The sequence below is a fragment of the Adiantum capillus-veneris genome, chromosome 14, assembly GCF_014529385.1.
Source record: "Adiantum capillus-veneris isolate H3 chromosome 14, ASM1452938v2, whole genome shotgun sequence".
Lineage (NCBI taxonomy): Eukaryota > Viridiplantae > Streptophyta > Polypodiopsida > Polypodiales > Pteridaceae > Adiantum > Adiantum capillus-veneris.
In genome coordinates this window covers 12,058,699-12,074,821 of record NC_140944.1, presented here as the reverse complement: position 1 = coordinate 12,074,821, position 16,123 = coordinate 12,058,699, and the positions used below count along the sequence as shown (strand labels likewise).

Here is a 16,123-nt window from a genome sequence, read left to right as displayed (position 1 = left end):
TGAGTGAGACCAGCACGTGCTATATAGCACAACCCGCAGTAGACTGTATAGGACCTGTTATGCAGTAATTAGCACTAACAGAAATTCTGCACAAAATGACGAAATTGCCTGTGCAGACCTGGCTGTAGTGGAAACGAAGGTCAAAATGAGCCCGAAATGAAATCCTGATGACGCTCGCCAAAGCTCGTTGAAATCTGAGAAAATAAGCAGGGGTGTTTTGGCGACTAAGCCCAGGAGGACGCGACCTGCTCTGATACCGGTTGTTGGAATTAGGGTTGCAGGGAAACACACATAGCTTGAAGAAGACGAAGGAAGCTCAAGGCACACAACAGAGAGTGTATTACTTAGTGTGCAATGGAAAGATAGATAGCCCTAAAGTGATGGGAGTATATACAATGCACGGGGAAAAGAAACTCCCAAAGAGGGAAAAAATGCCCGAGGGTCCTGGTGTGTTCACACACATCACTACCACATGTATATGGTAACATTTTCACAATAATGCGCAGAGTTGGCCTGAGCAGGAGACTGGAGGATCGTTTTGTTGTGAGCCTACTTTGCTCCTGGGAGCAGTTGCGGAGAGGTCTTGAGAAGCACTAGCCCACTTGCATGGAGGAGCGCTTGAGACATCCCCTTGTTTGGAACCCCATGGTCAGCACTCAGAGAGGCCACTTGGTTCGTAGTAGGCCTCATGTTTCTTAGGTTCCCATGGCAGAGGGTCCAACACGCACTTTTGGTGACTGGCTACAGTTCTCAGGCTTGTCAGAGGCTTGCTACAGGGCATGAGAGGGGTGCAGAGCATGTGTCAGGACATCACGGAGGCAGTATCATCATGGAGGCAGTATCAGCTGAGTGACTTACACCTCTGAAGTCAACAACGCCTAGATGGATGGAGGTCTTCACGCGACTGGAGGTCCTCATCGCAGTTCGGGCTCGCTCAAAGACTGTACCCTCCATGTTTTTCGAGCTACAGGGCGAGGGGCGATTACATAGAGTCTCAGTAGAGCCCCACAGGTTGCAAAGTGTTGTTTCCAGAGGATCTGAGTTGTGGGCATATGTGGGACGACGTGTGTCATAAATCCTGACCGAGCAGCTCTTGGGAAAGGCCACTAGAGTCTCTGGGCTTGGGAGTGTTGTCCACTGGCAGAGGTGCAGTGGGATCATAGAGAGTGGTTTTGGAGGGACCCTTTCTCCTCACTAGACCATTTAGGTGTCCCTATCTTTCAGTACACTGTTCGATTGGGACGTCACATACTGGCAGCACGCAGAGAGGCTCGTCCTGCTACAACACCTCATTGGTAGGAGGAGGGTCTCACAACTGAGTTCTTGTCAGCTTTTTGGGCGAGACTATGGGACGCCAAACAGCCGCGGCAAGTTACGTTGTTCCGGTGGATGGTTGCACATAGAGCTACAGCAGTGGGGAGTTGGTTTGTACATAGTGGTCTCTCAGCAGCATGTGCAGCTTGTCCTTTGGCACAACAGGTTTGGCTTCATGTCCTTCGGCCGATGCCAGCTCTTTCCACGGCACGGCAATACACTTGGGGGACAGCTGCTTGGTCCACTCTCATGGGCCCTACACTTCAGTTTGAGCTATCCTCCACCAGCAGGATGATAGTGATGCGGGGGGGTCGACCTACACTCCAGCTTGCTACAGAGCTTACTCCATAGGAGTGGTGCAGCAAGAGAGAGGTGTGTTGGGAGCTTGAACTCTGGTTCATCTGGCGGGCCCGCTACTTTCGCATCTTTGAGGCTCGCCTCGTGCCACCAGCAAAGACTATTCGATATTTTTGGCTGGAGCTGATCCATACTCTCAGGGGAAAGTTCGAGAGACTTCTGGGCAGCTCCGACCGCATGCGGAAGCGTAGAGAGGCGTTCTTTCGACTCTGGTGCCCTGGGCCTTTCTTCACCATGCTGTAGGGTGTGCTCAGATGGCACTACCATCCACCTGTTTGGCTCTTCCCTCCTCCCATATCCTGATTTAGCCCTCATTGTACATATGTTGTTTTTTCATTGGGAGAGTCTCCCCTTATGATTGTTGTAGCCCTCTCTAGTAGAGGTGGTTGTAGCCCTATGGACAGTTTCATTAACTAATAGAAGGATCTTTTTCTCGGAAAAAAAAAAGGTTAGGGTGAATAGCACAATGGACCAATCATATTGGAAATGAACATAGTGATTGCATTAAATTAACTTTGAGTATAGCCTTCTTACATAGGCAGCACGAGTGACCTTTACTCATCCACAAGGCACAATCGACTTGGAGAAAAGGGCAAGATGCTAGCTTGGACCTTGACCCTTCAAATGACCTAAAGAGCATCACACGGCGTTCATGGCTTATCACATGGTTTCACATGGGTAATGCTTACATGGATGACACATTGGATAGGGGGAGTTCTTGCAATGCAACAAACCCTCCACCTAAAAAGGGGGGGGGGGGGGGGGACAATCATGAGAGCTACTGAGTAGGTTGGAAGGCATAGCAATGCATGAGAAGCATTACATGAATATATTGATAATAAAGCGAAAAAAAAACAAGCTTTCACAAGCATGTAAAGCATAGAAACATGGAATGCAAAGTAGTGGGGACATAGAAAGAAAATGGGAACCCCCCAAATGGGAGGAACAAGAATGGGAGACCCTGAATGGGTGGATAGTTTAGAGGACATTGGGAAAATGAAGCTTTCATTGAGAAGCTAGGCTTCAATGGCCATAAGGCCCCCAAAATGTAAAAGAGGTGTATATTACCTATAAAACCCTTTGTTGGACAATTTCTAACTCATAGTGGGGCTTTGACATCCTGGAATTGGGCTAGAGTGTGTTTCTCGTTTGAAAAAGAGATTGAAAATCCATGGCCAAAACGGGGTTTTGCAAGAATGGATGGCTTAAAATTTAAATATTTCAAAGTGCACACATACAAATCCTTTTGAACCAGTATCCCAGGGTTTTCAACAAACAAGAGTAGGCCTGCCTAAAAACAACATTGGGAATGAGATTGTTCTACCTATACCAAAAGCAGAAAACAACAGACTTTAGAGCAAACATAATAAGGAGACAAAATTATGGTAAACCTCTTTGGATTTTGCCAATGATTTTTTCTCTTTGACTTCATGCTCCCTTACAAAAAATTGTTAGATCTAACCGATTTACAACATTCAATTACATCGAAAACATCAATCTTGGGAAATAGGATATGATACATTTCTTTGATACTAATATTTCAAATCTGATGAAGTTGAAATTACCTTCACAAGCCAAAAAAGATGATGTCCAATTTTCCAGTTGACAGCTCTTTCTAACAAAAGTTGTAAGAGACTCGACTTATTGTACGGCTCATATACTAATGCCTAATCAAGAAATACATTAGGGCTTTGGAAAAGGATAAAGGTTCGAAAGCTTAAGATGCATATACCTGGACTAGTTGAATAAGTACTAGATGAAATTCCTCTTCAGTTAGATGGTGCAATCTATCAACAGCATAATCTCGGACTGACTTGTCTCCAAATTGAGGTCCTAGCAACTGTAGTACACCTTATAGAGGTAATTGTAGCATCATTTAAATTGGCCAAAAGCTAGAAAGTGACATTATGCATAATGATAAAGATTAAGTATGTTTGCATTGAAAGATCAAAATGAACTACAAAGTCCAGGATTTTACCAAATGCATCTTATTTACCAATATCTTAACTTTAAACTGGTTTAAAGGACAGCCTGCTAAAAACTTACTCAATGCTTTTATTAATATATTAACAAGCACACTTTCTCCTTTACTCCATACTTGTGCTTTCCAGATTCAATGAAGACAACCAAAACACACACCAAACACATGCTTCCTACTTTCAACATAAATGGAGCTAGGTTGCTGGCATTTATGTTCATTCACCTGTTTGTGAACTCCTATAGAACTAGACACACATATTTTCAATGAAGGCAGAAGTACACCGCTATATTACAGGTATGGCATAAACGTATAATTAAACAGAAATACAAAGAACCTTCCTGCCAATCAAATGGCAAAGACAATAGCCGCAGAATGCAAATGAATTATAAACCTCATTACTCCCATGTCGCCTGATGTTAACAGCTACCCAAGACCTCTTTTTCCAAAGTTCATGCGCTTGCCCTCAATTCTATAAAAGCAGGACCAGGCCCACTGATGTCCATTTCCTTATCAATCAAAGCCTAATCAAGCTGTTATGCATGTAATCAGCTCTCATATTGTTCTAAGACACATTCTTTTTAAAGAACACAAGACTCTATGTTACATGTGAAATTTGGAAGATAATAATATAATGAGGGTCTCAAGAGAGAAGTTAACCTGCAAGGCGTAAAAAGGAGGTAACGGCTTCCATCTCTTTAGAATCCTGTTGGAAAATTTTTGAGATTGTCGTAATTATCAACCAGCATTTATAAACATCTCTAACCAAAACTTCAACCTTTTCTTTAAGAGGAACAAAAACAAAATCATTATATCCAGACATTTATATTGTAGAGTAAAAACGTATAAAAGACAGGACAGATATCCATAGAACTAGTTAGAAACGCTAGATAAGAACCGCTGATCCCATGAGCTTTCTTACTTTGACAGAAATTTCAGACGACCCCATAGATGACACGCTTTATGATACATGTCTGGCGAATAGATATCGCACTTTCAACTACCGTCAAGGTCGGGGGTGGGGGGCGACTGAGCATCCTGGCCCTCCTTCTGCTGTCAACTACTGCCCGGGAAAAATGGCTGCAGTCGTTAGATGATCATCACCACAGCATATGGAATATTACAGTCCTCAGCCCAATCACACCAGGCCGGATCAGCGTACGTAATTTCAAACTGCATGGAATGCTTACACATCAGCACAGGGAATCCACTGTAGCCTCCTGTACCCAGTGGCCCCCCTCCCCCAGACCATTGACGGCCAGGAATGGTCCCTCAGGGACCATTCACCACAATCCTCCTCCCCCACAGCTCCCAGCATCCGCCGGTCGCCAAGGGGTTGTAAAATAATGGGGAATGGTCCCTCCATTCCCTACACTCTATTTTTTCCCCAATACACATAAGTTCTGAACTTTCACCTGAGAACAGGCATGTCGTGGCACAAAAAACTGCACCAGCCACCACTGCAAGCTCGTGCAGTGAATATCTGTATATAAGTGTGCGCTCTAGTCTCCAGCCAAGCTTTATGGAGTACACTATCAACAACCTCCGAAGTTTAAGAGGGTGATGACGAAAGAAGGGCCATTAACATTGTGCACAACCACATGTGAACCAAACGATTTTTCCAAGGGTCTTTGAACTCAAGACTTTGATTGCTCAAAAACAACCAGTTTACCACACTTCCATGATAAAAAGGTTGGGTAATTTTTTCTTGAAAAATCTCTTAGAGATGCATATCCAAACTCATGAACTTATACACCTTGTACTCTTCAAAGATGTGTAGCAATTGGACGACATGGCAAGGCCTGGACCAAACTTGAAGAGAGAAGGAAGAGTTGATCTAGCCAGACACAAAGAAAACGGACCAAAATCTGGCCGTGCAGGCCCATGATTTGCGGCAGGATTCGTGCTGTGTTCAACATGCACCAAAAATTTGCTAATGTGGTCTCCTTACATGGCCAGCTAGGTTTAAGAGGCTAGAAAAATACTTGGATGACACAACAATGTAAGAATCCTAGCTCTGATACATTCAAAACCCTTGTATCTACACCAGAGGTGAACTAAACAAATGGAGTTACTGAAAGATGGGCTTTAGGTCTTATTTTCAATCAAAGTATTTTCTATGGGAAACTTCCACCATGCACTATAAGATATATGAAAACCACTAGATTGGGTTTGCTATGTTTGGGGACTTCGAAGTACAGGGGTACTTTTTGAGAAAAATTGGACCAATGGGATAGACTTTTGGACTCTTGCGTGAGTTGGAGAGGTATTCACTGAGTCCAGAGATTTGACTATATTCTTTTCATATTTTGGAAATTTGTGTATGGGCCAAAAAATGCGAGCTGACATGGCGAGCCGTACAGCAACTGAAATGATAGTTATGGAAAGAAGTTGATTTTTGTAGCTTCTGGGCTGTTATAAGCTAATGGCTTTTAAACTTGTAAAAACAAGCCAAATATGAGCCTAGGGGGAGTTATTTTCACTCGGTGGATTTGCGAGTGGCTCTCCTTGGCAGTTGTAAGTATGAAGAGCTATAAGAAATACCTTAAGGGGCATCTAGTTACGGATTAATGCTTTTGGGAGTGTAAATCCACCACTTAACGTTTTGCCTCAAGTGAGAATATCTCTTTCCATGTCGAGTGTTTAAACTATAAAAATTGTTTCCACTTGTTATTCTCCGTCGGCATGTGGTGCCCTTCCGATTACAGTTGCATCAGAGCATCGGTCGTTTGATTGTTCGACAAGAAAACTGATCCTACGTTGGCATACAAGCGGAAGCTATGGAGTTAGACGATTATTTGCAGTTTCTCATTAACAAGTTTCAAGATTTCCTTGCAAGACATCCTCGATACAGTTTTCCGTGTCTATAGAATCTTCAACAACAGTTCTTGAATCACATGACACCTCCGGTTATGCCTCAAATGTTACCTTTTCCAAAAGATTTTGTTATCCCTCTTCCAGGGTCAAGAGTTTAACCTTTAGCAGACACCACCACATGACCTGAAAGCATACCTTGAGTGACCAAAAAGTGGCATTTGTTGGGAAAACTCCTTTAAAGGAGATTTCTTTCCTCTTCTGTGGTCCTTTATAGGCTCACCTAGCCCAAAGACTTCCACTGTAGGACCATTTGAGTCATCAACCTCTACGAACTTTCTGGGCTAGGCTGCACACTGGGGCCTGCTACTGTAAGGACTTTGGACACGGCACATTAGAGCCTCGACACCCCCATTGTACTTGTGACTCCTGGGCTTGGAGTTGAGTGTGCTACCAGCCAAAGTCTCTACTGGGTCCATCAGCTAGTCACGTTCCGTGGTTTTTTGAGTCCATTGTTGTGTCTTTGAGTCGATCGTTCCATTGTTGTGTTATGTTTTCTTTCTGTTGAAGTGAGGTTTCGCGCATATTTCACTAAGGAGCACCCGCTCTAGAGAGCACGACACACTATTCCTGCAAAGGTGCTCTCAATTTTTCCTAAGAGGGTAGGGGAAGTGGAAATGGAGGTGAAGGACTTCGATTCAGTAAGAAAGGTTGGCGCTTCCTGTATTAGTACTGCAGAGGACTCCGTAGTGGGCTTTGTCGATCTTTGGACCGTCTTGTATGTGTCATGCAGTAGCAACAAACCCAGACAAGCTTGGAACACGTAGACCCTTAACTTAGTGGACACTGGACCAGACTCCACTAAAGCAAACTGGACTCCACTAGATCACTCTACTAGACTGGTGCGAGTGACTAGACCACTCAACTAGACAAGGACGAGTGACTAGACCACTCAACTGGACGAGGACAAGAGAGACCATCTGGTCGAGGGCTAAGCTGGACTAGACCAGCTATACCAAGCTGGTCAAGGCGAGGCGAAGCTAGACTAGACCAAGTTGTAGTCTAGTCTAGACTAGCAGACTGGCACAGGTGAGGGGCTTAAACCAGCTTAGCTCCTCGGAGTGAGACTTCAATTGAGGTCGTGTGGTGGGCAACCTATAGTAGGGCTATAGTGCACTTGCACATGACAGGCAATTACAATTATAGTTGGTCTTGGGTTCACACTAGATGGACTCTCGCTTGGGCAGTGACACGTGGTAGAGATACAGATGGTGGTCTAGTGGACATCGTGGCCAAACCACTACCACCACAGTTTGGAGATAGACTTAGCTGGACTAGGATATTTTGCTAGCCGTTGGCGGCTCTTTATGATGGGATATATCAGTGAGTGGTTCTAGTGGCCGAGGATACATCATCTGCTCTTTATGGTCTAGCGTCTGGAGTCTTGTGTCTTGAGTCCAACATCACACATTTGCACTCTCGTTGCACATTGGAGCCTCGACACCCCCATTTTACCTGTGAGTCCTGGGCTTGGAGCAAAGTGTGCTGCCAACCAGAGTATGTACTCGGTCCATGAGCTAGTCGAGTTCCATGGTGTTCTGAGTCTATTGAGTCTATTGTTGTGTCTTTGAGTCGCTCGTTCCATTGCTCTGTGTAGTGCCGATAGTGTGTCGTACTCTCTACAGTGGGTGCTACTCAGTGCAATGTGCGTGACAATCTCACTCAAAACAAACTGAAAACAAAGGAACAATAGACAACAACTGAGCTCACAGAGACACAACAGCAGAGAAGACCACAACATATGACTCGACTATCTCAAAGAACTGATACAGACTGGCGTGGCAGCACACTCAGCTCCAGCCCAGGACTCACAAGTACAATGGGGTGTCGAGGCTCAGATGTGCAGGGATGGTGAAGACGTGCTGTGTGTATAGACTCGCTACTCAAAACGACGACGCTGGACCATATATCTAGAAGATGCTGATTACCTAACAGCTACTACTCATATGTACAACCATAAAGAGCGACCAACGGCTCATAAATGTTAGCCATCTAAATCTACCGGCAAACTGAGTGGTGGTGACCTGGCCACGATGTCCACTAGACCACCGTCCGTATCCCCCGCCACGTGTCACTGTGCAGCCAAGAGAGTCCGTCCAGTGTGAACCAGCCTAGGCAAACTGTACTAACTGTGTGTCCTGTGAAAGTGACACTGTAGCCTGCTACAGGTTGCCCGTCACAAGACCGCTCACTGTCTCGGTGAGAGAAACAACTGAAACTGCTAATCGACCGCAAAGAAACCTCTACTACACATCACTGTCATTATAAAAAACTGCCCAGTCATCCAAGAGAAAGATTAGTCGCCACACCACCCGAAGCATCAGTCTCTGAAGGTGGAGCCATCAAATCAATGGTAGGACCCTGATGTATGTTGCCGCCTGGGAAGGGACCAGCCACCTGCTGCCGGGCAGAGGGTAGCACCTGTCCTGTAGTGAACTGAGGACGTCAAGTAACACAGCCATGGCGGTGTGCTCCAGCAATACCGTCGCAACAAGTAACGTTCTGCATCTGAGGAAATGGTGATGATTGAAACGCCTGAGGATATTGTTGATTGTAGTATTGAACTGGAGTCTATGGGTAGAGTCCCATAAATTGTTGAGAAGGACCCGTTGCTACATTCTGCACTGGTGTACCTACTCCAGTCCATCCATACCCCATACCCATCATCGTAGGTTGGGTTGCTCTATTTTCATGTAAGAGCAATTCTCTAAATCCTTGTACCTTAGTTTCAAGGTCATTAATCCCTTGAGACTTTAACTTCAAGGCTTGTTGGAGTGCGCAAATTGTAGCATCCCGATCGGTGATGGCGCTCTCAGCAACTCGCAGAGATCCCTCCATAGCTACGTAAGTAGCTACGTGACGCTGGTGTGTAGCTTCCAACCGCTCTGCTCCAAGCTCAATGGTGGCAATGGCTTGCCTGAACTCCTGCAGTATATCCTTAGATAGGCGAAAAAGTGATGTAGAGTCCAACACTGTGGAAGGTCCTGTAACAGTGTTAGGTGGAAAAGGGCTTGCAAGTGGTACTGCTGGTGGCACTAGGGTGGCAAGTGGCATTGCTCGTGGTGGACTGGGAGCATGCCTCTCTGGTGGAGTAGAGAGGGTTGGAGTGGCTGCAGCAGGACTCGGCATAGGAGAAGAAGCAACTCCAACTGGGGCTCGGGAGCTAGTCACTGTGGTAGGAGTAAAAATAGCTGCAGTAGCGAGAGGAACACACACTGTAGAAGCCAAAGCTGTAACATGCATAGTGTGATCTGCATCGCCTGAACTTACCATCGAACAAGTAGTTGGAGTATGCGAAGAACGTCGAATAGGTTGCTTCTCTCGAAGCTGCTGGCTTGCAGAAACTGGCAGTGATACTAAAGATTCTACTGTGTCCTTCACTACTTTCGCACTCTTTTTCTTCGGTTTCCCAGGTAGATCCTTTGTCTGTTCAATAGCTTTCCCTTTTTCCTTAGAGCTTTTATGCCGCATATCCGCATCCACATCCATGGGGCTAACATGTATGTTAATGACCCAGGCCAACATGGGAGCTGCAAAGCATTGAAAGCTAGATTGCACAGATTGTACTTGCGCTCTGAATCTTTTTGCCCGCGACTGTAAAGAGGTAAATAGAATTTGATGAAAACCACACGGGATGGTGTTGATGAGGCAGTATAGGCCATCGCAGTGAGAGAACGTAGTAGGTACATCACATCTATCTTTGCTTACTTTAGCAGCTCTGACCAGAAAGTAGTACTTGAAAATGACCCAGAGCTTTTTATTTCTTGCATAGTCAGCATGACTAGTACTAAGTAGCTATTTGCATGCTTCAATGGTCGCATCGTTCGAAAGTTGTGGATAGGTTCTCGTAGCTGGTTTTACTGCAGGAAAGGTTGTCATTCCCAAAGCGTGACCAATGCGCGTAGCCGTCAGTGGGTGCCCTCTTACTTTGCGAAAAAGCTTGAGAACCTCATGTACCATATCCATGGGAATATCAGTAGGCAGTCGACCTCTGCTAATTCTGACAGACCTAGCATATGTAGCTGATCCTTTAATAAAACATCTTGAAGAGATGGATGAGGCTACTGTGGATGGAAGTTCAAAGTAAATTTGGTTTGAGTTTTGGAGGAAGGAGGCCGCGGAATTTGATGGTTCAGCAGATGCATGATGGTCTTCTTCTTTTTGTCTTTCACAGCATCTTCTTGTTCATCATCTTCCTGTTGGCTAGAAGAGTCAAAGTCCGAGTCAGAGACAGAGCCGGAGTCAGAAGCTTTGTAACTCTCATCACTGTGATCAGTGGAGGATAGATCAGTGAGGCCATGGCTAGAGGTTTCTATATCTTCTTCTTCTGTAGAACTTCGAGGTCTTTTAGTAGCTCTCTGTTGAGACATAGCTTTCTTCCGAGCCTTCTTGCTTGTACCAGCCATCTTGAATTGATCTTTTTTCTTTTCTTTCCTTTTTGTGCTGAAATAGGTTCTGACTGACTGAAAAGCGTCAGATAAAAATCTGCCCAAAAAGCGAAAAGCGTGAGATGAAAAGCTGAAACAGCTTCTACCTGCAAAGAGTGAGATCTGTCCGTGAATAGAATCGCCTGTAGGTGAAGAGAGGTGCGATAGACTGAGGGAGGGGCGAGGGGGTTTGGTTAGGGTAGGGGCGATAGTAGAGAGGGGATGAGGATAGGAGCGATGGGCTTAGGATAGGGGCGAGGGTTATTAGATAGGGGGGCGAGAGGGAAAAATTGGGAAGGGGCGAGGGGGAAACAGTTGAGTAGGGGCGAGGGTGGGTGCTGAGGGGTGAGGGGAGATAGGTTGGGTAGGGGCGAGGGGGAATAGTTGGGTAGGGGCAAGGGGGAAATTAGAGGGTAGGGCGAGGGGGGTTTTTAGAGGGTAGGGGCAAGGGGGAAATTAGAGGGTAGGGTGAGGGAGGTTTTTAGAGGGTAGGGGCGAGGAGGGTTTCTAGAGGGTAGGGCGAGGGAATTAGAGGGTGGGACGAGGGGGATTGGTGAGTAGGGGCGAGGGGGGAATTTAGAGGATAGGGGCGAGGAGGGGTCTAGAGGGTAGGGGCGAGGGGGGGTTTTTTAGAGGGTAGGGGCGAGAGTATAGGGTACCGGCGAGGAGGTGTCTAGAGGGTAGGGGCGAGGGGGGGTTTTTTAGAGGGTAGGGGCGAGAGGGGAGTAGAGGGTACGGGCGAGGGCAGTAGAGGGTAGGGGCGAGGGCAGTAGAGGGTAGGGGCGAGAGGGGGTTTTAGAGGGTAGGGGCGAGGGGGTTTAGAGGGTAGGAGCGAGGGCAGTAGAGGGTAGGGGCGAGGGGGTTTTAGAGGGTAGGGCGAGGGTAGGGGCGAGGAGAGGTTTTTAGTGGGTAGGGCGAGAGAAGGTTTAGAGGGTAGGGGCGAGGGAGAATTAGTGAGTAGGGGCGAGGGAGAACTTAGATGGAATTGGAGGGTAGGGTGATTAGCAGCAAGGAAGATATATAGTGGACCAAAGAGAAAGGAGAGAAAGGAAGTTGTAATGTGAAGGAGAGATAGGGGAAAGGGAGATGAAAGAAGTTGTAAAGTGCTGCCAGCATAAAAATTTGCATGCTTCCTATAACTAGGATCTGGCAATCAGAAAGGATAGAGCAACCATTCCCAGCTTCTAGCAAACTTGAATGTAAGTGTGAGAGAGAGGGGAAGTGCAATGAACTAGTATGGCAGCAGGAGTGAAGCTATGAAAGAGGTCTTAGAGAAAGGCAAGGAACTAGATGTCTGTGTGTGTGAGCTTACCACAAGAGAGAGGGGAAGAGGGGAAGGGAGATACAACAGAGCAGGTTTGAATGTGTTAGGAATAATACCAAACTCAAAGATCTATCCTACGAGAGCTGAAACTGGGACATTCAACAAATCCATGAGGAGAGAGAGGGTGTAGAAACAAACAGAGCAATAACGTTGGATCGTAGCAGGACTCCAAAAAGCCCAATTCTATCAATGAGAGGAGAGCAGAATTGATGCACTGAGTCAAACGAGGAGAATTTTAAAGATAACACCGATTACAACTGAAATGCGACTGACATGAGGAAGACTTGAGAATAGGGAAATGGGAAAGCCGGAGAGAGCTGAGGACGGTATAGTCATAAGGTTGGTTGTTGGTGGTAGAAATAAAATACCCAGATTTCTAAAGAGTCAGGGAAGTGAGTGATAGCACTTAATTCTTGATCCATTTACCAGTGGCAAAGGAACGCCTGCCAGAGTGACTAACTGGACAGCCCCCTGTAGCAAAATCTCTTGTACCATGAATGGCCCTTGCCAAGCTGGGACCAGCTTCTTAGCTTTCTCAAATACTTCGCTTGAGAGAGTAGCACCAGGGAACCCTGCTTTATTTTCGGCTTTCTGAGATGGCGATCATGCCACGCTTTGCGACGAAGTTGCTCGGCTTGGAGAGCATGTGAAGCTAACATCCTGCTTTCTTCTAACATTGAGAGATGAGAGAGGTTTGCAGAAGCAATCCCCGCGGTGACGCAAACACTTCCCACTCTTGCTGAATCTGAGTTGAACTCATATGGTGCAATTGCTTCTAGACCGAAAGCTAGCTGGAATGGGGTGTAGTTAGTGGTTGCCTTGAAGGAGCTATGATAAGCCCAAATTGTGCCGAGGATAGCCTGAGCCCAAGATGTTGGATGCAGGTGAAGAGCTTTCCTAAGAAGCGCGATTAGCACTTTGTTAGTGCTCTCAGCTTGCCCATTTGCTCTAGGATAGTAAGAGCAAGATTTGCGATGAAAAATCTTGTAGTTCGTGAGGAGTGTGGAGATCAGGTCGTTGATGAAATGACTACCTCGATCACTGGTGATTTCCAAGGGGCACCCAAACCTGCAAAAAATATTTTCATAAAAAAATTTTGCGACAGTGCCGGCTCTACAGTCGATGGTAGCCACCACTTCGGTCCACTTTGTTGCATAATCCGTTGCTACCCGGAGATACTTACGATTGCCGCGTTGAGCAGGTGGAGTAACTGGACCAACAAAGTCCAAGCCCCATCGCTCAAAGGGCAGCCACGCCATAGATACCTGCAGAGGGCGATTGGATTGCTTGCTAGGCTTGGGCGCACATCGCTGACAGACATCACAAATCTTGACATGAGCAATAGCATCTCTAAATATATAGGGCCACCATAAGCCGGTTTGTAAGATTTTTTGCACCGTGATGTGACCAGGGTAGTGGCCACCTATAGGACCACTGTGTGCATCCTCCAGAATGTGGTCTACTTCATGAGGGGAGACGCACCTGCGCAGCACACCATCTACCCAAGATTTGTAGAGCTGTCCGCCAATCAAAGAGAAGGGTCTAGACTTCAGCAAGAGTCTTCTTTTTTGCAATGGAGAAGCATTCTCAAGATATAGGCCAATAGACAGCAGATGTAACACATCTCCATACCATTCTGGGGTCGTGTCGACCTTAAAGAGACGACTATCCGAAAAGTCATCATCAACCCCAGTATCGGGCTCACCTGTATGTATGCGAGAGAGATGGTCGGCCATGACATGCCGCTTGCCTGGACTAAGAACTACTTCGAAATCGAATTCCTGGAATATCAGCAGCCACCTCCACACTCTTCTTGCAACTTGGGGTTTATCCAAAAGATAGCGTAGCGCATGATGATCCGTGATGATAGTGAAGTGAATCCCTAACAAGTAATGATGAAACTTCTGTAAAGAATACACCATAGCCAAACCTTCCCTTTCTGTGGTGTTGTAGTTGCGCTCTGCTTTGGTGAGCAGGCGACTTGCATAGTGAATAGGGGGATCCAGGTTGTACTCCTTACTAGGCTGAGTCAGTACAGCCCCCACAGCCAGTTGACTGGCAACAGTATGCACATGAAAAGGTAGAGACCAATCTAGAGCCACTAGAATAGGTGCTTCAGTGAGGCGTTTTTTGAGGTATGCAAATGCTTCAGCCTCAGGTTTTGACCATTGGAAGGGTACAGTAGCACTCGTGAGTTAGGTCAATGGTTGAGCCACCTGTGCATACATTCGTATAAACCTACGATGATAGCCTGTGTGGCCCACAAAGCTCTGAACACCTTTCGGGTTGATGGGAGGTGGTAACTTCAAGATGGCCACGATCTTCTCTTGGTCAAGCGCTAAACCTTCGGCAGACACCACATGGCCTAGAAGTGTGCCCTCAGTGACCCAAAATTGAAATTTGTTAGGATTGAGCTTTAGGCGTTCCTCTCTGCACCTGAGGAAGACAGCAGAGAGCTAAGCGAGGTGCTCCTCTAGATTTTCCACTAGGGTTGAACATTGGGCACCTGAGAATGTCGAAAATCGACCATGAAGATGCGAAGATGATGCGAAAGTAAAGAACAGAATATAAGATATACTGCTCGATTAAAGGAAGGTGGAGCATTTTTCAACCCAAACGACATCCTAGTGTAGATAAAAATACCCCACAGAGTCACAAAGGCAGTTTTAAGCTGATTACCTGGATGGATGCCAAACTCATTGTATCCACTGAACCCATTCATGAAACTCTACAATACATGCCCTGCTACATCTTCAAGCATACGCTCAGTGAAAGGTGTGGGAAAACCATCTGGGATAGTTACTTTGTTCAGAGCGCGGTAATCTATGCACACATGGATTTTATTAGACTGCTTCTGAAGCGCTATCACCATGGGTGATAACCACCCTCTGCCTACTTTGGGTTGAGCTTGTAAGCTCGGCCTCTGACAGGCTTAGCCCCTTCAACCAAAGGGATAGTGTGGACACCCAATTCTGGTGGGATCCCTTCCAAATCCTTGTAGGACCAAGCAAAAAAATCTTTAAAAGAGTGACTACCTGATCAAGTAATGCGGGATACTCCCATAACCAAGCTGCTAAGAGGACATGCTGAGGGTTGTCAGGGTCACCCAGGTTGACTTTTTTGATCGGGTCAGGAGGTGTAAGTGTGGAGGATACTTCGAAAGTTGAGAAGTGAGCTGCCTCTTGGAGCTTCGAGACATCATGGGCTAGTGTTTGATCGATTGGAAACTCTGCATACTCTTCTTGTAACCATCCTTGTGGAAGCTCCTCGAAGGGTAAATCTTCAGACACAGACATAGCAGACTGCTTTTGAGGGGGCGGGGCGTCCGACCTGGGAGATGTTAGAGGAAGGGGGGATTCATTGGTGAGTTCATGCAAAGGATATTTCTTCCCCTTTCGGTGATGTATTATAGGTTCACCAAGGCCGACGGCTTCCATCAGAGGAACACTTGAATCATGGGAATCAGGGACTAACACATTTACTTCTTCGACCGGCACACTTTCTGCTGTAGGGCTTGGGACACTGGTGTTCGCATGAGGAGCTCGGAGAGAGAGTGTTACCGGCACAGGTGAGGTTTGAATAGAGACCACATAGCATGGCATCGAAGAGTTAGCTTCCAACCACTGTAGCAGGTCTTCGTCGAACCCGTCAGGTGGGATGGGTTGCTTAGGGTCGGGGTTGGACTGTACTGACAATGAGCTGTGATGAACCACTGGATCCATACCTCCTTCGAGCCCAATTGGTTGCATGGGAGAGCCAGGAGTATGTATCCACATGGCGTCGTTTCCCCAATCATGAAGTGCCTTGGTATGCCGCAATCATGGTCTACCAATAAGCAAAGGAAATCCT

The 16,123-nt window shown here is 46.4% G+C and overlaps 1 protein-coding gene across 2 annotated transcripts in view; it reads right to left on the bottom strand.

The window, feature by feature from the left end:
- Positions 1-16,123, bottom strand: part of LOC147441905 (uncharacterized) — a 190,710-nt gene that overhangs the window by 57,022 nt on the left and 117,565 nt on the right. Inside the window, exons 10-12 of one of the 2 annotated variants that reach the window (XM_086528303.1) lie at positions 4,310-4,355; positions 3,404-3,511; positions 3,237-3,286 (exon numbers count right to left, since the gene is read on the bottom strand). In XM_086528303.1, coding sequence (XP_086384429.1) covers positions 3,239-3,286; positions 3,404-3,511; positions 4,310-4,355 — 202 coding nt within the window. In that variant the 3' untranslated portion in view covers positions 3,237-3,238. Of the gene's footprint in view, positions 1-3,203; positions 3,339-3,403; positions 3,512-4,309; positions 4,356-16,123 lie in introns of those variants that run through there. The other variant, XM_086528304.1, reaches the window with a different exon arrangement.